The 20607-nt window shown below is 50.9% G+C and overlaps 9 protein-coding genes across 9 annotated transcripts; 4 read left to right on the top strand and 5 right to left on the bottom strand.

Moving 5' to 3' along the window:
• Window positions 1-26: 26 nt before the first annotated feature.
• BDV14DRAFT_197178 (uncharacterized protein) lies at window positions 27-1174 on the bottom strand (the record flags this gene model as incomplete). The annotated part of the gene is made up of 2 exons (XM_073772610.1): window positions 27-1080; window positions 1137-1174. 2 exons carry the CDS (start codon window positions 1172-1174, stop codon window positions 27-29), a joined length of 1092 nt encoding a protein of 363 aa, XP_073631364.1.
• Window positions 1175-1615: 441 nt separating this feature from the next.
• Window positions 1616-2428, top strand: BDV14DRAFT_197177 (ankyrin repeat domain-containing protein; the record flags this gene model as incomplete). The annotated part of the gene is made up of 1 exon (XM_073772609.1): window positions 1616-2428. The coding sequence occupies one exon, from the start codon at window positions 1616-1618 to the stop codon at window positions 2426-2428; it is 813 nt and encodes a 270-aa protein (XP_073631363.1).
• Window positions 2429-2464: 36 nt separating this feature from the next.
• Window positions 2465-2989, bottom strand: BDV14DRAFT_153663 (uncharacterized protein). Its single transcript, XM_073766630.1, has one exon. The coding sequence runs from the start codon at window positions 2864-2866 to the stop codon at window positions 2501-2503; it is 366 nt and encodes a 121-aa protein (XP_073631362.1). The 5' UTR covers window positions 2867-2989; the 3' UTR covers window positions 2465-2500.
• A 1492-nt stretch (window positions 2990-4481) lies between these two features.
• Window positions 4482-6527, top strand: BDV14DRAFT_167897 (uncharacterized protein). Its single transcript, XM_073767766.1, has 2 exons — window positions 4482-5213; window positions 5264-6527. Exons 1-2 carry the CDS (start codon window positions 4804-4806, stop codon window positions 6342-6344), a joined length of 1491 nt encoding a protein of 496 aa, XP_073631361.1. The 5' UTR covers window positions 4482-4803; the 3' UTR covers window positions 6345-6527.
• BDV14DRAFT_167896 (urease accessory protein UreD) lies at window positions 6516-8159 on the bottom strand. The gene has a single exon (XM_073767765.1). It carries the CDS (start codon window positions 7808-7810, stop codon window positions 6734-6736), a length of 1077 nt encoding a protein of 358 aa, XP_073631360.1. The 5' UTR covers window positions 7811-8159; the 3' UTR covers window positions 6516-6733.
• Window positions 8160-8350: 191 nt separating this feature from the next.
• Window positions 8351-12651, top strand: BDV14DRAFT_167895 (cohesin subunit IRR1). The gene is made up of 2 exons (XM_073767764.1): window positions 8351-9160; window positions 9229-12651. Exons 1-2 carry the CDS (start codon window positions 8647-8649, stop codon window positions 12339-12341), a joined length of 3627 nt encoding a protein of 1208 aa, XP_073631359.1. The 5' UTR covers window positions 8351-8646; the 3' UTR covers window positions 12342-12651.
• Window positions 12652-13070: 419 nt separating this feature from the next.
• Window positions 13071-15943, bottom strand: BDV14DRAFT_167892 (karyopherin alpha). Its single transcript, XM_073767763.1, has 3 exons — window positions 15478-15943; window positions 14746-15255; window positions 13071-14690 (listed from the first exon to the last, which is right to left on the bottom strand). The coding sequence occupies exons 1-3, from the start codon at window positions 15712-15714 to the stop codon at window positions 13773-13775; spliced, it is 1665 nt and encodes a 554-aa protein (XP_073631358.1). The 5' UTR covers window positions 15715-15943; the 3' UTR covers window positions 13071-13772.
• Window positions 15944-15977: 34 nt separating this feature from the next.
• Window positions 15978-18363, top strand: BDV14DRAFT_167890 (telomere-binding alpha subunit central domain protein). Its single transcript, XM_073767762.1, has 4 exons — window positions 15978-16563; window positions 16621-17518; window positions 17591-17969; window positions 18047-18363. The coding sequence occupies exons 1-4, from the start codon at window positions 16297-16299 to the stop codon at window positions 18342-18344; spliced, it is 1842 nt and encodes a 613-aa protein (XP_073631357.1). The 5' UTR covers window positions 15978-16296; the 3' UTR covers window positions 18345-18363.
• On the bottom strand, window positions 18364-20503 carry BDV14DRAFT_167888 (CCCH zinc finger protein). The gene is made up of 4 exons (XM_073767761.1): window positions 20156-20503; window positions 19943-20086; window positions 19521-19863; window positions 18364-19454 (listed from the first exon to the last, which is right to left on the bottom strand). The coding sequence occupies exons 1-4, from the start codon at window positions 20228-20230 to the stop codon at window positions 18628-18630; spliced, it is 1389 nt and encodes a 462-aa protein (XP_073631356.1). The 5' UTR covers window positions 20231-20503; the 3' UTR covers window positions 18364-18627.
• Between the last annotated feature and the right edge of the window lie 104 nt (window positions 20504-20607).

The raw sequence follows: 20607 nt of genomic DNA, 5'->3' as shown, positions 1-20607 counted from the left end.
TCCCGAGGGTATCCATAGGTAGTATTCTACACTCCTCTCTTCTCCGCCATCAACCGCCTATACTCCTCGACAATATTCCGTCTCTCATTCGCCAACTCCTCTCTCCTTCTCAAACTTCCCACAGAAGCAGGCACATTAGCAACATCCACCTTCGCGCCACCCCTAACCTTGAAGATCTCCCTGGGCTTTTTCAACTGCGGCGGCTCCTGCGCAACATCAAACGGATTAACAGCCGCCCTCTTCTTCCGTAGTTTCGCCCACGGATCGGGCCCGTCATCGTCATCACCACCTTTCTTCTTCCCCTGGGTATGGTTCGGATTCCTCTTCTTCTTCTTGCCTGCCTCGACTTCCCAATCTTTCCAAAGCTGTAGTTGTTCATCCATTTCTTCTTCCCGTTCTTCCCGCTCAGCCGCTTCCTTCTCTCTAATTCGCACGTCATCTTCACGCCATTGTGCTTGAAGACGCTTAAGGTGCTTCTCGTGTTTCGTAACCTTGTGATCTTGCAGTTTCGGAAGATTCTCAGAGGGAGTCGGTTTCGCGGACCGCTTCATTTGCGAAAGGGGCATTTCGCGATCAACGCGGGCTGCAAAGTCCGAAAGCTTTTCGCCGGGGAGGATCTTAAGCGATGTCTTTGTTTCCAGCTCTGAGACCTGCTCTGCTTCTTTCGCGGCTTGGTTCTTCTTCTTGTTGTTGTTGTTGTTGTTGTTGTTGTTGTTGTTGTTCTTCTTCTTGCTCTTCGGCGCAATATCTTCACTTGCATCGCTATCGCTATCGCTATCTTCACTATCGCGCTTCCTTTTCTGATTCTGCGCCGCCGCTCGCCGTTCCTGCATTTGCATTAATTGCCTGAATGCGCGCGGTGTATCGTCTTCCAAATCGGATTTCTTGCGTGAGGTAGCGGCATCTTTATTCTTGGATTGAGATTGGGTCTTTGGGTTTGTCGTCGGGTTGGATTTGGGCTTTCCGTTCCCCTTTCCTTGCCCCTTGCCTTTTCCTTTTCCTTGCTGGTTTTTGCCCGGTGCTGAGGGGTTTCGGACTGGGAGGGCTTTTGCGATTAGGGTTGGGGGGAGGTCGTAGGTGCTATTGTTGTCATTTTGTTAGTTTTGCGTTAATGGCAGGTCATAGGGAGATGTTACCTCTCGTCATTTTGACGGCGCTTGTGTTTGTGAGGCATTGCGGCGGTTTATAGGCTTTTATCTGGTGTGTTGCGACTCGAGACTGTCTCGCGGTGGAGAGTCGACTTTTTTTCTGGAGGGCCGAGGGCGGTCTAGATCCTATCGGTGCTTATCGGTGCTTATCGGGTACACCGCCTTGGAGCCTGTCTATTCTGCCCAAGTATCTCTATTGACAGTCAATTGTTTACTCCAGCTTTCTTTCTTTCTGAGTTCCGATCATTTGTATATGGCTATGCGTTGAGTGCCTCATTGACGGCTGTTCGAAAAGTATACAGAAGCTTTATGAGGTCATGTCCTACTCTGAAGATCGTTATCGAGGGCCGTATATTTGCCTTACCCTGGCCTAGTTAGGGCTTCCCTAGCGGTAAATTAGCATAAATAATGCGACTATCCACGCGCCAGCCACTTTCCATCGGAACCTACGATATGAAGAATACGTAATGGACTCCTCACTATCTCGAGTTCTCTTTGAGGTCGTCTACCTCGCGTGCATATGCTTTTGTGGTGGCGATCTCCTAGCCTTCGTGCATGCCTGCTATTGGACTCCCCATGCGTGCTACGCCTATTTATATGCCCATCGCGCCACATTTCTGATATTTGCCGCTAAGCGAGGCTCAGTCGTTATGACTCGCAAGCTCATAGAAGCGGGAGTAGATGTCCAGTGGAAGTCGGACTTTTGGGTCAAGCAAATCCGACATGGCGTGAGGGACAGAAACAGAAACAGCAAAGAACACCCTATATCGTACGCGGCAATGCTAAGGCATACAGCGCTCATAGACTTGCTGCTGCTACATGGAACTGATATTGAGTACAAGGACTGCCAGGGTCGCAGCCCTCTGTTGCTAGCCGCACAGAATAATCATGTTTCTGCGACTGGCCTTCTAATCTCACGGGGTGCGGACTTACTACGGGTCGACGAAGTGACCGGATATAGCCCGATCTCAGCTGCTCTTTGCAGTGGGTCCGACGAGACGCTCAGATTACTATTCGGTGCATTGGAAAGCCATTCGCCCGACTATGTGAAACGAGGACTGCAAGTACTTTTGATTGCAGCATCGCGCGATGGTGGTCACATTGGATGGATTCAATACGCACTTTCCAGGGGCGCCGATATCAACTACCGAGAAAATGAGCATGACTCGACTGCATTGCATGTTGCAGCCGGTACGGCCAGTCTAGCCGCTGTCCAATTTCTGCTCGAGAATGGAGCGGACCCCAACGTCAAGAAGTTGCCTGTGCCAGGGCTGCGTTAGCGAAGGACGACAGAAACACCGTTGCTGCTCGCTTCTCACAGCGCGGACCTTGGCGAGTCCATGATTCGTCTGCTACTTAATCACGGAGCAGATGGTCATGGGCCGGACGCTTATTCGGCGCTCCTGACGGCAGTGGAGCGTGGGGACATACTTTTGTTCCGTCTCCTGGCCGATCACGGGGCCCCTCTGGTATCCCCATGGCCTCGGATGTTGACCTTGACGAGAACGGCTATTGTGTCTGGTCAGACAATGATGCTCGATCTGCTGCTGGAAAGGGGAATAACTCCGAGTGAGGAGGATCTGGAGATAATGAGGAACATGACGTGAGGGTAGGACTGGGGACGAGACGGGAGCGAAATTCTCGAAAGAAGCGCATGCTTGTGCGTCATTGCATCGTATGGTGACTAGAAACACCACGATCATTGACGTACAGATCATTACCTAGTACGAATAACAGTATTTCATTGCAAATACGTCCTGTGTTCGCAGTTATTGGAAGCACAGATCAATTCCTAGTGCCAGCTGGGCTTCTAAGAGGATCATAGCCTAGCCCTAAAGCGTAGTTCGAATGGACTGGTGGAAAAGGGCCCATTGCCTGGGAACATCGGAGATGCTCTGTTCCATATCGCCCCTTCGTTGGAGGGAGGTTGCTCTCATTCAATGCTTGCGTAATGGCGGCGCTAGATGCCTAGCTGCAGATTGGAGACCAAGGCTCTGCACAAGGGTAGCATCGAGCTATACACTGCCTCAGCGTCGAATGTAGCGGGGCAAGTCGCCGGTGGGTTGAGGTGGATGGGGACAATTAGGCGCATTTCGCACTCATGGCAAGATATCCGGCTCCCAAGCAATTCTGCCTTGTGGCCCGACTCCCTGTGACTAGACCAAGGCTTCACCATTATGAGCTGTTTTGCGTAGTCGATTGGGAACCAACTAAGATTGTCGCCTCTGTCCGTCAAGGGCTTCGGTTACATTTACCCTGTAAAGACCACCAACAGTCCCCAAATCCAAGATCGAAAGACGATGGCGACCAGCTGCAGTAGTCTCCATGTTTCAGTATTGTTGCTGCCTTGCTTTGTTGTGTTGTCCCTTCAATGGAACTGGGCTGATAACAGAGCGAGCAATTGTGGGAGTTCCGACGTAGATCAGACATCCTATAGCTTGTTCCAGCATTTCTAAGCGAGGATTCAGGGTCCTTGTTCGTTGATCCTTGTCTGGCCATTATTAGAACAACATCAAAGGCCTTGACAAGGACCATCGGGGAATCTTGCGAAGTGCTCGGCATTTTGCGTCAAACTCTCACAACGGATGGAACCCTGGTAGGCATCAGCATTTACTTATAACCAATTTTGATGGCATGCAAAGTGGACAATGGGGCCAAAGCTGTGTAACAGTGGCTTGTCTATGGGATTCCAATAAAGAGTATAGAACTCATGGATTGCTGCCTGCGCTGCCGGGCCACCCGTCCCTCCAGAATCGCAGCGGCTGAGCTTTGAGTGCCGATCTTTGGAGTACTTCATGATTTTAATGTTGTAAATATTGAGAATGAGATAGAGATATTGTGCGCATCGAGTAATGCCCGGGCTCGGAAAGAGGCTGCCTAGTCGAACTCGGCGGCGTGAGCCGCAGCAGGAACGAGAATCCCCACGCGGGAATACGTATGTAGGACCCTGGAGCGGAAGGAACTATGTGCTGACAATTAAGCGTCAGGGACTATGGGTCATCGAATTGCGGCGAAGCAATTGCGCTCCACGTAAGATTCGGCGAGTGAGAGAGGCGGAAATGCTGCGATCTGAGGCTAGTTTGCAGCATAGCTTGTCCTAGACTAAAACTTATGGCGGTTCTTGTTAGAGTAGCGTGTAATCCATGCTCGGTAAGCTTACCCTGTTGAGGGTTGTTATGGATTAAGTGACGAAAGTGATGCAAAAGATCACTGTGAGGACTGAGAAAGCTTGCGAGGCTTGGGAGAGTCACTGACAGCGGGAGTGGGTGGATGACCAATCAAGAGGGCGCCTGCCGCACATGGCGCGCTGGAAGCTCTCCATCGTCTTCATACTCCCGCCAAGCTCGTCCCATGGTTCTCTCTGTTCACACCTTCTTCACAATGATGCCTACCAGCGAATCCGCTGCTCCTCACTGACTGCATGTCCCGATCTCCCGTTTTAGCTCTGTCCCTGATCCTGACTATGAGCGTCCACGGGACTAGTCGTGAGGGCCGTAAAGTAGGAAGGAAGACACCGGCTCGTGCACTGGAGGGGCACCCTCCATAAATACCACCCTCCCCTCGTCCATTTTTTCGGTGAGTTGCTCAATATCATGCTTTGTTGATCTTGTCTATTCATGGCTATTGTGCCTGCACCCATACCGTATTCTTAGCCATGTCGTCTCCATTCCCACCGCCTCATTACCAATCTCCAACCTCAACAACATTCCCTTCTATTGTTGACCCTTACCGCGACAGCTCCGATAGTGACTCTTGCAAACCGGAAGAAAGATCACGTACCTGCGCAAGCCCCAGGACCTCTGGCGACGGGTCCGACTTGGAGGGAGCACTCCCGGGCCAACGGCAAAGAAAAAGACAGGGTTCTTTATGGGCTCGTGGAGTCTCCGCGGTCAAGCCATTGTTTGCTTCTTCCCCAAAGGAGAAGACTGTGAAACCGTCTGCTCCGCGCCAACCTCTGCATGCCAAATATCCCAAGCTTTATCCTAGATGGTTACGAAAGCGATCCCGCTACTGGTGCCTTTTATACGTTGTCATAGTCTTGTTGCTGGGCTTCTTCATCATGTTGTAAGTGATCGATACATGTATTTCGACTATCGCATACTAACTTATCGAAGGGGCGTTGTTCAATTTATCTCTATTGCGTGCGGCCTCGTCATCTCCTTTTTTCCCGATAGCCTCGACCGTGCAGCCGATCGCTGGCGACACCCTCGAGATGTCGATCCAGCGGACAGCACCCGCTGGCCTACCGACCTTTCGAGGGATATCATACCTGTCGGCTGTCACTCACACAACGACTACTGGCGCCGTGTGCCTCTCTATTCCGCTTTAGAAGCTGGGTGCATTGGTGTCGAGGCAGACGTTTGGGCTTTCGATGATGATCTCTTCGTCGGCCATTCTAAATCTTCACTTTCTCCGAGTCGCACATTGAGAAACATGTACATTGATCCTTTGGTGAAGATTCTGGACAGACAGAATCCAGTTACTGATTTCCATCCCGACCTAGACCGACCTCGAAACGGGGTCTTTGACACCAACCCCTCACAGTCATTGATTCTTCTCATCGATTTCAAGACCGCTGGCACCGAGACCTGGGACTACGTCTATTCACAATTGGCACCCTTTCGTGAAAAGGGATACCTCACATATTACAATGGAAACCAGACAGTCAACGGTCCTATCACCGTTGTGGCCACCGGCGATGCACCCTTTGATTCAATCGTTGCCAACACCACGTACCGCGATATCTTCTTCGATGCGCCGCTGGATCAACTAGTGGACAATGTCGACAGTATTGACGACAGCGCACAACTACAGGAACGGACTGAGAGTGCCGGTCAAGGCTTGCCAGAAATTTCTAGACGGGATATCGATCCTGACACTTACGATGCAACAAACAGTTTCTACGCTTCGGTATCCTTCAAGAAAGCTGTTGGCACACCATGGCTGCTACGCTTGTCAGAACGCCAGGTGCAGATGATCAGGTCCCAAGTCAGGGCCGCCCACAGTCAGGGTCTCAGAGTCAGATATTGGGGGACGCCCGATTGGCCTATGAGCCTACGCAATCATGTTTGGCGAGTTCTTACTCGTGAAGGTGCTGACATGCTCAATGTGGATGATCTTGAGGGAGCGACTAGGAAGGATTGGGCGCCTAACCTCCGCGATTGGTTCATTGCGCCACGGTTGCATGCATCATAGACTTTATTTAGTTGTTCTGGGTTTATTATGCTAGGATATACCCCGGCGTCTTCTTGCTTCTTATGAATTAGTTGTGGGTGGCTTGGTTAGAAGATTTGCTACGACACTACGATCTCGATGACTGTTGAGACCCTTGAACTATAGATGGCTTTGGCTTAAGAACAATTGATCCGTGATGCAAATATTTGACTCTGGGTATCATTCATCATAATGATATGTACAAAATACGTATTTTGTATAGACATGGCCCCGGCGCGTAAGTAACCATAGCCATGCTGCCTAACGGACCATTCCGCTATGTATAGCTCCACCACCCGAAACCGTCCCTTGCTCGCGCGCTCACTTACCGGATAAGAATATGTAGATGCCTAGTCACCCTGCCCAGTCAATCAAAGACAAAGCAACGCCTCCTCACCAAACTCCCTCGCGATGCTCCCCTCCTCCCGAAGCACCCCTCCCAACCAATCCTTCGCCGTCTCGAACTCCGCAGCCCCAAACTTAACAAGGACACAGCCTGCGCGGACGCGCGCCGCCGTAAACGTCACATTTGCGTCGTGATTCTCGGGCTTTTCGGACGCTGCGGGGGCGGAGGAGGACCAGTTCCGGGCGCCGATCCGTGAGAGCGAGTTGAATTTTTGGACGAGGTAGTTGGAGAGAGACTCGAAGACGGGACCGTAGAGGATTAGGGTGCCTATCACGCCGTGGGGGCTTGTGCGTTCGCGGATGAGGGATTTTGGTGGGTTTGTGGTTGGTTCTTGTGTGGTTTTGGTTTTGCTTGTTGTGTTGGTTTCGTCGTTGAGGATTAGGGAGTCTCGGAGGAGGAGTTTCGTTTTCTTGATTCCGTTCTCATTGTTACTGTTGCTCGCTGGTTCGTTGTCCAGCCATATCTCGTTCTTGCCCTTCCACAGATGAAAGTCCCAGTTCTCGCCGCGCGAGGTTCGACCCTGCGTTACCCAGTCTAGGACACAAAGACTGCTTCGCGAGGAAGCGTCCGCTGTGTTTTCTACCGTGAATGTTTGTATCTGTTCGTAGCGACTATCTTTGAATGGTGCTGAAGGGTCTGGCAGATAGCATAGAGCTGCCTCTTGACCGAGCCGAACGTCTAATACCTGCCGGCTTTGGTCTGATAACGTGCGCCCCGGAGATGTTTCCGTCTTGAATATCTTTGTGCTTCCTTGCGGTGTCGTGAGGACGAGTCTTGTCCGCGGTTCGAGGGTTATCGAGACATCGATCTGATCACCTGGGAGAAGACCACCGCCGTAGGTGAGGAGGTATAAGTGCACGGGTTGAGTAGCAGAAGGTGACGCATCTGGAGGGACGAAGCCAGGAGCGCGCGTGAGGAGCTTAAGAGGGTATTTGTAGGTCAAGGTGCTGAGAGAGGGATTCGCAGGGGGGAGCAGCGAGAGAACGACTTTGCCTTGTCCCGCCTTTGCGATTGAGGACTCGAATGGCGATTTGACTGGCATTGTGCTTGCGGACGGCGGAGACTTTTAAGGAAGAAAACGCGGTGATGGAGGTGTAAAGGACGTGGGGTTCGATAGCTTGAAGTTCGACGGCATGACGGCATTTATAGCGATTGATCAAGGAGCAATGTAATGCTGCATAGCTGTTGCAGACTGCGGAGATTACTATGCTTGACGGGACGGGAGATTTGCGGATGGCACCGACGGTCACTCTTGTCCAACCATTCATTCGACTTCAATGTTGCAGAAATAGTCTCGAAAGCGAGTTTCTATGACACTTGAGATGGAATGCCCAGAGTTCAACAGCTTGGCGCTTCAGAATGAGCATTGAACAACTTCAAGAGCGTCGGGGATGGAGCAGAGAAGGGTTTCCATTACGGCATCAGACGCGCCTTCTCCTCTTCCCCGCACTAGGGCTAGTGCATCACATGATGTGCTATGTTCCTGATTATTAATTATGCACTAGACACAATTCTGCAGCCTCAGGCACCACATACAACGAAGCGCGTCTGTTCCGTCCAGTCGCTCCCAAGTCGACTCCGCGTCCTCCACTCGTCCCTTACGCCTCCATCGAAACTCTCATCCCGACTGGCGCAGCGGATCGCTCTTTCATTGATTTGTAACATTTGTCGCCGCGCTCATTACGTCTTTCCTTCGCCTCGTCGATCGGTCGAGGACTACGCGCGCAACAACATACTCATCCGTCGCGTTTCCCGTTCAACCCGCAACAACCCCGCGTCTCGTTCGGTCGTCCTTTGCAATCAATCATTTTTGCATGGCATGCTCAATTGACACATCCGCCTTTAACTGTTGAGTTTCGAAAACGACGTGTGAGGGAAATGGAGCCCGAATTGCGCTTTTCATCGCCTCCGCCTGCTTTGACCCAGGACATCACATCGCCCTCAGGAGACAGAAGAAAATCCGGTCGGGCGACGCGGAGGCCTGAGCTCTTTTCGCAGAGCTTTAGCGAAGTCAATGGTGCGCCCGTAGGCGGTGGCCCCAAACGAAAACGGACATCTGCTGGCCACGGCAACGAAGATGAGATAGAGGGCTCCGAAGACGCGTCCGGTTCAGAAAGCGAGGACGTTGAGGAGGATGATGAACCCGATGAGGAGGAACTTCGAGAGCAACGTCGTGCGGCTCGCAAAGCATCTTCCAAGAAACCAGTGTCCGGGACGAAAAATAAGTCTAAATCACAAGGGTCTCGAAGTGCGAAGAAGCCCAAGGTAGCTGGAAACGGCATTGGAAGGCAGCTAGCTCTGCGGCCAGCTGCAAATGGCACAAAGCCAGCTGCGCGGGCCAGGAGACCGAAAGTGAGGGCCAGTTTGGCTGCGGGACAAAGTGGTCTCTATGGTACGGTTGCAGCTCTCTTGTCGTGCGCTCGATTTTATGGTTCATGGCTAACGATTATGTTTGCGTAGCGGAGGTTTTCGGCAAAGGACGTAACACTGAAACTGTCGCTGCGGAGTGGCTCACACGATACCAAGAAGCGCAAACGACTGCGATGCGCGACCTTGTCAACTTGATTCTCCGATCTTCAGGGACTGACGTCGAGGTCACAACAGCGGAAATTGATGATGTGGATCATATCTCTAATTGCGTCGCGGGCATCCAGGATGAATACGTTGCCGAAGGCATCTCTGAATACCCTCTTATCTCGAAAGAGCGAAGGTTCAGGGCCTTTCAACCAGTCTTGGAAAATTTCTTCGTGGCTCTCATGCAAACCTTGCATCATTCTTCCATCCTTTACGATGACAAAGTTCTCTACGAGAACCTACAGTCCTGGCTGTCCTCGCTCTCGTCCGCTAGCTGTAGGCCTTTCAGGCATACCGCAACCGTGGTGGCTCTATCGAACATGAATGCCTTGTGCGATATTGCTCGAGAGATCGTGACTTCAGTCTCAACATCTCGCAAGCAGCTTGAGAATGAGAAAAAGAAAAAAACCGTCAACAAAGGCAGAGTCGATGCGATCAAGTCTTCCATCCAAGAGAACGAAACAAAACTTGAGTTGATAGATGATCTTCTCAAGGATGGCTTTAATATTATCTTCGTGAACAGGTATCGAGATGTTGACCCAAGGATCCGCGCAGAAGCTATCGCGGCGCTAGGACGGTGGATGCACAGTTACAGAGAGTACTTTTTCGAGGGCCAGTTCCTCCGGTACTGCGGCTGGATCGTTTCCGACAGTGATGTTCACACTCGATCCGTTGCATTGCGTCAACTTTTGAGTATATACTCGAACAAAGACAACATTGCCGGCGCCCGTTCGTTCACCGAGCGTTTCCACCACCGTTTCGTGGAGATCGCAACTCATGATTCCGACGTTGGGATGCGCACGATGGCTATTGAACTTCTTGATTTGATTCGCGATGCTGGTTTGATCGAACCTGCTGCCATTGACACTATTGGAAGACTCATTTTTGATTCGGAGCCGCGCGTGCGCAAAGCAGCTGGTCCTTTCTTTGTCGCAAATGTCCAGGACGTTTTCGATTCGACTATTGAGGAGGTTTCGGATGAAGTCAATGAGGTGTTCGGTGATGATGAAGACGAGGATGATTATGAGTCACCAAAGCGTTCTTGGGTCAAATTCAAGTGTCTTGCAGATATTATCCAGGCGTACGATACCCCTGAAGACGAAAGCGGGCCTGAGACAGCTATAACTTCAAGAGATGCGCTTTCCGGTGCGCCAGTGGACTCGCGGTTCGTCCTAGCCACTGAGGCTGTCTACCCACACTTCGATGAGTTGACGAATTGGCAATCTCTGGCTGGTTATCTTCTTTTTGATCACTCTCAAATCGTCGACGACCCTAGTGAGGATGATGCCAGTGGGACAGTCAAGAAGCTGTACAAAATGCAGGAAGGTCAAGAGGTTATCTTACTGGAAGTGCTGTGCTGCGCTGTCAAACTACGAATCCTTGACGTTGCTAAATCCGACATAGACAAGCGCGGCAGGAAGGTCAAAGCTTTAACTGATAGAATTCCAGAACTGCAGGAGGAAATCGCTCACAGCCTTGCTCAAATCATTCCACAACTTTTGAACAAATTCGGGTCTGCTCCAGAAGCTGCGTCTGCGGTCCTTCGCTTGGAGCATCTTGTGGACCTTGACAAGATCCAGGACCTTCAAAAGGACGCAACCGCCTATACATCCTTACTCAACGACATCAACAAACAATTTCTCACTCACTCCGATCAAGACGTTCTAGCGGAAGCTAGCGTTGTGTTCCTCCATGCGAAGAGCTCCGATGATATGCGTGAAGCATTGGATAGTAAGATTCAGGAACTCTGGGAGGACATGGTGGACACTCTCGGTCGGCTATCCCAGCAGAAGGAAGTGAAAGATAATGGCCCGATATCTCCCTCAGTCCTCAATGAGCTCAACAACACCGTGACAAGGTTATCCAGTTTGTCTAGTGTGACGGATTGCACACAGATCCTTGAGACGCCACTCGCCAGTCGATCAAAGGGCAGAAGTAAGAAGGAGTCAGAGGCTCCACTCAACGCTGTGCTGCGCTTAGTGCTAAGAGGGCAACACGAACCAATCGAGGTTGAAACGGAAGATGATGAGGACGCAGCGAGAGTAGAAACAGAAGTGGTGATCAACAGTATCAGGACGGTTTTATTTTACTTCATGTGGAAGGTACAAACGCTCAGGGCAGCACTTGCAGCCGGCAAGGCCAAGTTCAACACGGCATACTTTGAATCGCTAAGCAAGGGCCGCGAAATGTTCGTTGAGGCCTTGGTTGGCATGATGAAAGAGCGATCTGGCCTGGACGATGTCCGTTTTGCTGCCACTACTACTCTTCTGGATCTCCAGACTCTGTTCGGTACATTTCGCAACGCTGGGGCGGGTGTCGGAAATGATGAGGATACCATTTTCCAGGCCCAAAGCTTGGTGCATGAATTTAATGATGATGTCCAAAACCTCGTCACTAAAATCCACGGAATAGCCCTCAGAACATACGCAAAGAAGTCAGGCGTCCCCTTCGAGCCCGCAGAAGATGATGCCCCGGCCTCCGACTCCGAATTTGAGCGAGAGCCCGATGACGATGAGGAAGACGAGAGCAGCCAGGCGCTCCGCGAAGAGCAATTGCGAAGCAAGATTGTTGCAGAGCAAAGACTATGCGAACTCACTGGGAAACTGGTCCTCGCAATCATTGGACGCATCATCGACGCATCTGGATCCGACAGCGGACAACTCAAGAAGAAGCTGCTGAAACATAAGACACATCTTGGCCCCAACTACCGCGAGGTTCTGGTGTTCCTCGAAGACAAGGCTCCCAAGCGTCCAACGTCACGGCCCGCGCCGTCCAAAGGAAAGCAACCTGCCAAGCCGCAGGCTGAAGATGCGTCCGGCAAAGCAGCTGAACAGGCCAAGTCAGCTGAGCGGGTCGACGATGAGGAGGACGAGGAAGAAGAGCACAACAGCGACGAGGAAATGGAGGACGACAATGACATCGACAAAGAAAATGACGAGGCAGACGAGAATGCGACTGCAGCACCTGAACCAGATGAAGACGAGATCATGGGCGACTGATTCCGCTTCTTCTACTCATCCTTTCTCCCCACGATCTCTCCTACCCAAGGCCTACTTCATTAGTGCTCTACTCCCCTCTCCTTCTAACCCTCATCCTCAAACTTACGACTCGACCTAACTTCCATTTCTTCTTATCGGGCGGCCTTCTAGTTTCTCTATCTACATATTCCCTTTCACTCTCCGTCATACTCTCTTGCTATCTACCAATTCTATTCTCTGTCGAATTACTTGTATTAGCTTTGCTTATCTCTGCTCTGAAACTGTACGCTAATTCCCAATCTACGTTCTCATGTAATGAATCACATTTCAGCGTCGATTAATCATCTTCAGTTGTTAGTTAATCTCCAAATGGCCTCGTACGATCGTAACCATAGAAAGTGGTGGTGTCTGCGGAGTATTGGTGCTACATCTCCAAGATATGTATATATCTGCCGAGTATAACTATCCGCCAACCACTCTTGTAAAGTATCTTAAAAGCCACCTCATGTGAACGAATACGGCAGGCACGCTGCCTGCCGGAGATGGCGCACGCGTGAAGGAGGAAGGAACAATTCGCCGCCGCAAACGGCAGGAACGACTGAGAGTCGCGGTTTCCTGATTAGACGAGAGCTAGGCTAATGATGCGAGGAAGGAGCGACCAATGCCATCTATCTACCTTGTGCAGGGGGAAAAGCTTTCCAATCTGGGCGTACCTTGGCAGGTACCTTGGCAGGTACCTTGTCAGCTGACTACATATAAAAACCACCGTTGTTTTATCTTAACTGCAGGTTTCTGGCGTGACGGTAGGCAATGGCTTGACATAGAGTCTTCGATCGCTGAGTTGCAATATAATGACTGCTGTTCAATCTTCTTTTGGCCTTGCATGAATACGAATTCAAGAATACAAAGTCTTCCACCATGAAGTAGTAAGGACGACGGGGTTATGTAAAAGGGAGATCGGATGAGGAGCAAAAAAGGTAACCGATTTAAAAAAAAGCCTATAGACAACTACGCCCGTGTATGAGGAATGCTAGGGTGACATGAAATAGGAAAGGGATACATGACGGTGAATCTTGTTTATCGTGCCAAACCGTGATAAGAAAAAAGTAGAAAAAAGGGGGGGAATATAGAAGAAGTTCGACGGGGGGTGAAAACAGGTGGAACGTCGAGGTGTCAGAAGGGGGTTAGAAACCGAAACAACCGGGTGTGGTATCAAATTCAATGATTCCCCAAACCCCCGACCACCCCTAGAGACCAACACCCAGCTCGGGGAATCAAAGAAACACCACCTCGAAATATAGACGCCATCGAGCCGGCTGCAGTAGCAGGTTTCTATTACACGCAACGGTAATAACGTGAATCGAAGCCGCAATTGAGCTGCCAAAGGGGACAGGGGTTTGGGAATTGAGCAAACAATTGCCCGAAATTATCTTCCTTCAAGAACTTTTTCGTTTACATGTCCATAGAGTCGCCACTGTTGGCACCGCCGAACGAGAAGCCACCAGGCTGCTGTTGGGTAGCGCCAAGAGTGAAACCAGTCTGGGTTTGTTGAGGAGCGAGCTCGTCAATCTCACCGCCAGCCTCATCCTCATCAGAGAAGTACTTCTCAATGATGTTGTAGGCCTTCATGTAGATCTCCTCGTTGGCGTTGTTCTGGCAGTCGTGGATCTTCTCCATACCACCAGCCTCTTCGATGAACAGAGCGTAGCGGTTGACGCGAGCTTCGCCAGACTGGGCAGCCTCCTTGTCCATCTCACCAACCTTGAGGATGTTCTCCAGACCATCGAGAGCAACCTGGATGATCTTGTTGTCAGGGCACGCAAGCAAGTCACAGAGCGGCTTGATGCATCCCTGGGTGACAAGGTAGCGGATCTGGTCTGGCTTCTGAAGACCGCCAGATGTGGCGTTGGAGATAGCCCAGCAAGCTTCCTTGCGGGTCTTGAAGTCGCCATTGGCAAGGAGGTGAACAAGGGGAGGAATGATGCCGGCGTCAACGACGGACTGGATTTGGCTGGAGTTACCAGCAGTGACGTTGGAGATGGTCCAGCAAGCCTCCTTTCGGATGCCGTCCTTGGTAGAGCTAAGGAGAGAGAGGAGAGCGGGGAGTGCGCCACAGTTGATGATGACCTGGGTCTGAACATCGTCACCAGTGACAATGTTGCCAACGGAACGGAGAGCGGGCGTCTGGACAGATGTGGAGGCGTGCATCAAGAGCTCGACGAGACGGCGAGGAATACCGGCCTCGATGACAGCCTGGATCTTCTCGTTGGGGCCATCGGACAGATAGGAGATAGCCCAGCAAGCATCGATCAAGACCTCATCGTCAAGCATGTAAATGAGCTTGGCAAGATCGGGGAGGGCGGGCGCAATCTAGACGACGCATTAATACGGATGGATGCATACAGAAATTTTCAGCCAGACATACCGTGTTCCAGTCGGGCTGAGGAGTCTTGCCACGGCAGAAGTTGCTCAAGGTCCAGGTAGCATTTCGCAGCATGCTGATCTTGCGACCATCGTTGATCAAAGTCAGAAGGGGGCGCAGAGCGCCAGCGTTGAGAACGAAATCACGGCATTGCGGGCTGTCACCAGCAATGTTACCCAGAGCCCAGACGGCCTGCTCGCGCACATCGGGCTCAGGGCTGCTCAACAGCTCGACGAAAATTGGTACAGCGCCAGCTTCGATGACGACCTGGGTCTGTTGAGCGGATCCGGAAGCAATGTTGGTCAGAGCCCAAGCAGCCTCGAATTGGACAAGGGTGTGAGGAGAACGAAGGAACTCCACAAAGCGGGCGACAACGCCAGTCTCGATGACGCGCTCGATAGGAGGGTTACGCTCCTTGGAGAGGAGCTTGCGGAACTTGGTGGTCGCTTGAATCTGGGCTTCAATCTGGTCGGAGAAAACTCCCTTGACCATCTCTGGTAGCTCTACATTAAGCTGAGAAAGTTTTATATTAGCGTAAGTCGCATGCCAAAATGTACCTCATCGCCAGTCGTGTGAGTGCCCCGCGGTGATACCGCTTTAAAGTTCCGGGGCGATAATCGGGCGGTGAGCGCTTGCCCGACAACGAGCTTGAACAAAGGAGTTCATCAAGCAAGCTGAGGGGCATGGCGACGACTCAACAAGACTAAAGACCAAGATAATTTGACAAGCACATACCTCGCTTTCAATAGCACTGGCCTCATCGTCACTCTCGGCGGCAGCCATGCCGCCACCAACACCAATTCCGCCATCCCGGGTCTGGATACCTCGTCGCTTGGCCAAGTTCTCTTCACGCTTCTGCTTGCGAATCTCGACTTGCTGTTCCTCACGACGACGGCGGAGCTCATCAGGCCGGAACTGGTTCCGGGCCTTGTATTGGGTGCGGCGATGCTCTGGGATGTAGCGGTCGGACATGGTTGCTGAGGAGAGGGAACAAAAACAAAGCGCACCACAACGGGTTTACTAAGTTCAAAAGATAGAAAAGAAGAAGGGGGTGGCAAACGGGAAGACAAGAGCTGGAGATAAAATAAATGGATGTATAAGACAAATCCCCAGTAATGGAAAAAATCAAGCCAGATAAGGGAGATGAAAAAAAGCGTCTTTATTATTTTTCGCGGGGCGCCTGGCAGAGGAAGAAGAGAGGGCTCAGGGAAGGAGGGGAAAAATACCTGACGGCTGTTTGACGGGAGCGTCACAGTCACGGGACTTCAGAGCTGCTTTGGGTCTAGCGCCATCTTCACGCGGCAAAGCGATCATCTGGTCTTAGCGCGGATCGCCATACAACTCTCATGCAAGGGCCGAGACGCGTCTATCAGCTTCCACCATGCTTCCCACATGATCTTCACCCCGTGCAGTCGCTACTGGAATGAACTGAAATTCTTATCTGCTGGCCTGCGATCGCGTCAGTATACACCGCTATGAGTCCTGAACGATGACTTCAGGTCTGCTCTGCCGCAAGGTTGTTTTCGCGCTATAGATCGCCGCCAACCTGCAACAATGGCAACACGACTGCCCCCGCGATATGTTGACGTCGCCAAGGCAATGACAAATAGAGGCGCTGTCAACGTAATGGGCATAGTTGTGGATGTTATGGGAAATCCAATGAAAAGCCAGGGCACATCTGTCTGCATGACGTTTACCATAAAAGACAGCGACCTGGAGGGAAACACGTGGGAAGGCCTGAAGGTCAGATACTTTTCGGCGACAGAAACGAGACTGCCTCTTCCACATGTAGGAGATGCGGTTTTACTACGCAATCTCTATGTAGGTCTCTCCAACATATCTAGAGTCTATCCTCATGCTGACTCGTTTGTGGTCCAGGTCAAATTCGTGGAAGGGAAGCCAACCGGGTCAGCTGCTGAGAATAAAGTTGTTCCATGGGCTATCTTCCGCCCGGATCGCGACCCTACTTCCCATGTAGGACCAATCACTGGCCCTGTCCCCTTTGAGCCCAATTATCAAGAAAAGGCATATGCATCCGCCCTGCTAGATGCTTGTCCGACTTCGTTGCCTACTACAACTGTCGTTAGGCAAAGTACTACGCAAGTCTTTGCTTCAAAGCCAACATCGGCCAATCAGCAAAAGTTCGCGCTTCTGAAAGACGTTCGGGATCGGCAATTCGTGGATCTCATTGGCGAAATAGCTAAGATCCATGGCAACGATAGCGAGAAGCTGACTGTCTATCTCACTGACTACACCGAGAACGAGCAACTGTTCAGCTACGAATCTGATAATGGCAATGATACGGATCAAGGCCGCGAGGGAGATCCATACAGCTACATAAAACGCCCAAAGAAGAAATGGAACGGTCCTTCTGGCCGAATGACCATCCAAGTCACGCTATGGGAACCTCACGCAACGCATCTACGGGTCAATTTCAACGTGAACGAGCTCATTCGCCTGAAGAATGTTCGTATTAAAGGAAGCCGCGTCGAAGAAGGATCATTAGAAGGCGTTATCCATACAAATCGCGACAACCCTAATTCCACGAACACATTCCCAGTAGACCACAAGGACCCTCGAGTCAAAGAATTACTCTCCCGAAAAGAATCATACTGGCAAGCGCACCCCAAGAAACAAAAACGAAATCCAGACGACGACCCCGAACCGCTCTCAAAGAAATCAAAAAACAAGCAAAAACGAAGCAAACTACAACCGAAGAAAGATACCGATCAGACAACCCTAAGTCTCAAAAAGCGGACCCCCGTCAACGAAAACGGTAAGCACAGCTGCACCGCGCGAAACCGGCCGCGAATCCAGTTCAATATATCAATACTAATCCTTAAACCAGTCAAAATCCGCGCCCCAGCAACAGTCCTCCCTCAAACCCTCGAAGAAATCATCCACAACGAATCCCACAACAATCGCTCCCCTCACGGCATCGAATATCGCCTACCCTTCCAAAACTTATGCTACCTGAGCACAGTCCGCGTCGTGGACTTCTACCCTCCATCACTACAAGACTTTGCCGTCCAACAAGAACACCGCTCGGTAGCGTATAACCGAAACCGCGACCCCGACGCAGAGCAGTCCTACAAAAAGTGGGAATGGCGCTTCTGCCTCCTTGTTGAGAGTAGCTCTCCGCCTCCCGCGGGTGAGCCGAAGGAGCGCATGAAGCTTTTCGTTTGCGATAGTGAGGCGCAACATCTACTTAATATGAATGCGGCGGAGTAAGTCTATCTAGCTTAGAAGTTTTCACCCTTCCCCTGCGACTCAGTAGTCATCTAACATGATCATCTCTCTGCAGTCTACGACAACATCCAGATCATCTGGAGGGTCTGAGGGAGAAGCTTTTCCTGCTTTGGGGTGAACTGGAGGAGCGGAAGAGGGCGGGTATTGAGGAGGGTAAAGAGCGGCTTGATTTACCGCCGTCGTTGCCTTTTAATTGCTGTATTATGGAGTATGGCGTTCAGTGCAGTCATCCTCGCAAATTAGGGGATGCAGGTGATGGAAAAGGCTCTCGCAGCTGTGCTGATCGAGACTGTTTTGGATGGGAGAGGAGGTTCGGACTGTTGAAAACTACGATTCATGATAAGGAATTATAGTAGATTTTTGAACTGCAGGATAGATGTCGTCACCTTGTTGAGACGACGAACGTTCCAGCATTGGTTACCATCGCAGTATCTTCATCATAAGTACATAACTTTTGGCGGAATGAAAAGAAATATCAGAAAATCGCGCCCTCCTAAAGAACCAGCCCGAGTCACCTGAAATATAACAGAATGTGTGGTTTTAACGCCCCAGCGCCCTAAGAATACAGTTCCAAACGCTTGGCATGAAGGGCAAAAGAATTAATCGTCAGGTCTCAATCGCGCCATAGGAATGGGCTTAGATCTTGGTCACTTTGACAATGTTGGTGTCAATCCCATGCGCGGCAGTATTGAACCGGCAACTGGAGCCCCAATAGCAGTCCTTCCTGCCAACTTCACTTTGGGGGCAACGATGCCCATACAGACATTCGGGGTCATCGCATTCAAGCCCATATCGACATGGAGTCATTCGCGCGACAGCGGTCAGGGTATGAAGTTCAGATTTCGTTAGTTTGCGGCCATGGTCGTGGTGGCAGTTCTCATTCGGACATTCGCCTTGGAGGAAATAGTAGTTGCAGAGCTTCAGCTTTTTTATCCGATTTACCTCTTCCCGGGGCATACTCTGGATATCGAGTCGGTCTACACGCTGGCCGTACTTATTCCGTTCCACGGCTTTAGGACGAGAGGAGGAGTTAGGTTTCGAACGCACCAATTGGAAATCATCAGAACTGTGAGAGCTCGCCGGAGTCGATGAGACAGGAGCAGTATTGCTCGCTGTAGTTGCTGTGGTCATATTGCTGGGCGTTCGCGAAAGCGGTGCTGCGTGTGGATTTGGCGACGGGGTGAGCAAGGAGCGAGGTTTGGTAGTCACCGCGGCCTTCCATGGTGTACAAACAGCATTTATCTTGGTATCCCTAAAAATATCAGGGAACCTAGCCGACCTATATTGCGTCTTGAGAGATTCCAGGCTCTTGCCGAATGAAATCCCTTCTATCAGTGAGATGCGCCCTGAAAGGTCCACGTCTCCTAACGTTTCCTCCAGAGTTTGGAGATATGGTGATTCATCCGAGAGTCCCAGGAATATTTGATGACAATGGCAGTTGTACAAATGTAGTTTGAATGTCTCTGCAGTGATCCGTTAGCGCAAAGCTCAGATCGGGGATGCACGGGTCCTGCAGGTGCACTGCATACCCTTGATCTTATCATGCGCAGCGTTTTGTCCCAAACCAACGTCTATAAGATCGAACAATGGAGAGCTGCCATTGAATCCCCGAGCGAATTCGTCCAGTATAGAAGGATCGGTCGTGATTCCGCTCCGGACGCAGGCATCGCACAGCGATCTCATGTTGACGTACATCTTGGTAATGATCTTTGGTGAAGTAATGCTTGGGAACTTGTTTGTGACATAGTCTTCAACCGCGAAGGAGAGCTCCGTTGCGGCTTTGCGACCACCTTCTTCTCCCAATTGTAGTAGATCGTCTTTGAAGATGATTCCGTTTCCGTCTAGAAGTACGACGATGAAGGGCTCGCGATTCTGCGCAGAAAAGCAAAAGAAGTTAGAATATATTAAGATCTAGATATAAAGCAGAAAAATTGACTCGGACAGGGTTTACCATGATTGCCTTGGTGCGCGATATTTGCTCCATCAACTCCATCTCGTGGAGCTGTATGTCCCGGTTGAAGCGCTTTTCACGTTCATGGTCCAGTTGTTCTTGGTGATATGCGCCTTCAAGCTCAGTTACTCGCTGTATGAGTTCCTAACGGGCGGAAGGTTTGTTAACACAGATAGGCCCTGAAGATCGGACAAAGGCCATGTTGAGAGATACCTCAATCAGAGTGTCTTTCTTCTGTTCGACGGAATTGAGCTGCTGATAGCGTTCGAAATACGAGCGGACCGACATTTTGCCTAGAGAGACGCGATGGGCGAACTGAAGGAAAAGAACATCCGAGAAAAGGCGTGGGTTGAAGATGATGAGGAGAGAAAGTCCGATTGATTGTTGAAATTGGGGAAACCTCAAATATATGAAGGCGCTTATGGGTATGATCCGCGTCAGAACTAGAACGTTGATTGTGAATGACGGCCTATTTAAGTGCCTCCCTTGTCGCAAGTGATTGTACAGAGTAACACTTTAGTCTACAATAGAGAGGATGAAGCGAATGGCTCTCAGTCCATCAATTCACGATACTCCTGGCACGGAAATCGCATTTGGCCGCGGAAACTGCGACGGAGCACAGACGGCTGAGTCAGCGGGACCTGGGGAAAGAAACGCCAACGTGG

Source organism: Aspergillus stella-maris, assembly GCF_047715825.1.
Source record: "Aspergillus stella-maris strain CBS 113639 unplaced genomic scaffold BDV14scaffold_9, whole genome shotgun sequence".
Lineage (NCBI taxonomy): Eukaryota > Fungi > Ascomycota > Eurotiomycetes > Eurotiales > Aspergillaceae > Aspergillus > Aspergillus stella-maris.
This window is presented reverse-complemented; position numbering and strand designations above follow the sequence as displayed.

Coding starts and splice junctions, on each gene's coding strand:
- BDV14DRAFT_153663 (XM_073766630.1), bottom strand. CDS start 2,866: ATGATCTGTACGTCAATGATCGTGGTGTTTCTAGTCACCATACGATGC.
- BDV14DRAFT_167897 (XM_073767766.1), top strand. CDS start 4,804: ATGTCGTCTCCATTCCCACCGCCTCATTACCAATCTCCAACCTCAACA. Junction 5,214..5,263: donor CTGGGCTTCTTCATCATGTT/GTAAGTGATCGA, acceptor AACTTATCGAAG/GGGCGTTGTTCAATTTATCT.
- BDV14DRAFT_167896 (XM_073767765.1), bottom strand. CDS start 7,810: ATGCCAGTCAAATCGCCATTCGAGTCCTCAATCGCAAAGGCGGGACAA.
- BDV14DRAFT_167895 (XM_073767764.1), top strand. CDS start 8,647: ATGGAGCCCGAATTGCGCTTTTCATCGCCTCCGCCTGCTTTGACCCAG. Junction 9,161..9,228: donor GGGACAAAGTGGTCTCTATG/GTACGGTTGCAG, acceptor ATGTTTGCGTAG/CGGAGGTTTTCGGCAAAGGA.
- BDV14DRAFT_167892 (XM_073767763.1), bottom strand. CDS start 15,714: ATGTCCGACCGCTACATCCCAGAGCATCGCCGCACCCAATACAAGGCC. Junction 15,256..15,477: donor CCAGTGCTATTGAAAGCGAG/GTATGTGCTTGT, acceptor AAACTTTCTCAG/CTTAATGTAGAGCTACCAGA. Junction 14,691..14,745: donor CTCAGCCCGACTGGAACACG/GTATGTCTGGCT, acceptor TGCGTCGTCTAG/ATTGCGCCCGCCCTCCCCGA.
- BDV14DRAFT_167890 (XM_073767762.1), top strand. CDS start 16,297: ATGGCAACACGACTGCCCCCGCGATATGTTGACGTCGCCAAGGCAATG. Junction 16,564..16,620: donor TTTTACTACGCAATCTCTAT/GTAGGTCTCTCC, acceptor TTTGTGGTCCAG/GTCAAATTCGTGGAAGGGAA. Junction 17,519..17,590: donor GACCCCCGTCAACGAAAACG/GTAAGCACAGCT, acceptor TCCTTAAACCAG/TCAAAATCCGCGCCCCAGCA.
- BDV14DRAFT_167888 (XM_073767761.1), bottom strand. CDS start 20,230: ATGTCGGTCCGCTCGTATTTCGAACGCTATCAGCAGCTCAATTCCGTC. Junction 20,087..20,155: donor AGAAAGACACTCTGATTGAG/GTATCTCTCAAC, acceptor TCCGCCCGTTAG/GAACTCATACAGCGAGTAAC. Junction 19,455..19,520: donor TGCGCATGATAAGATCAAGG/GTATGCAGTGCA, acceptor GGATCACTGCAG/AGACATTCAAACTACATTTG.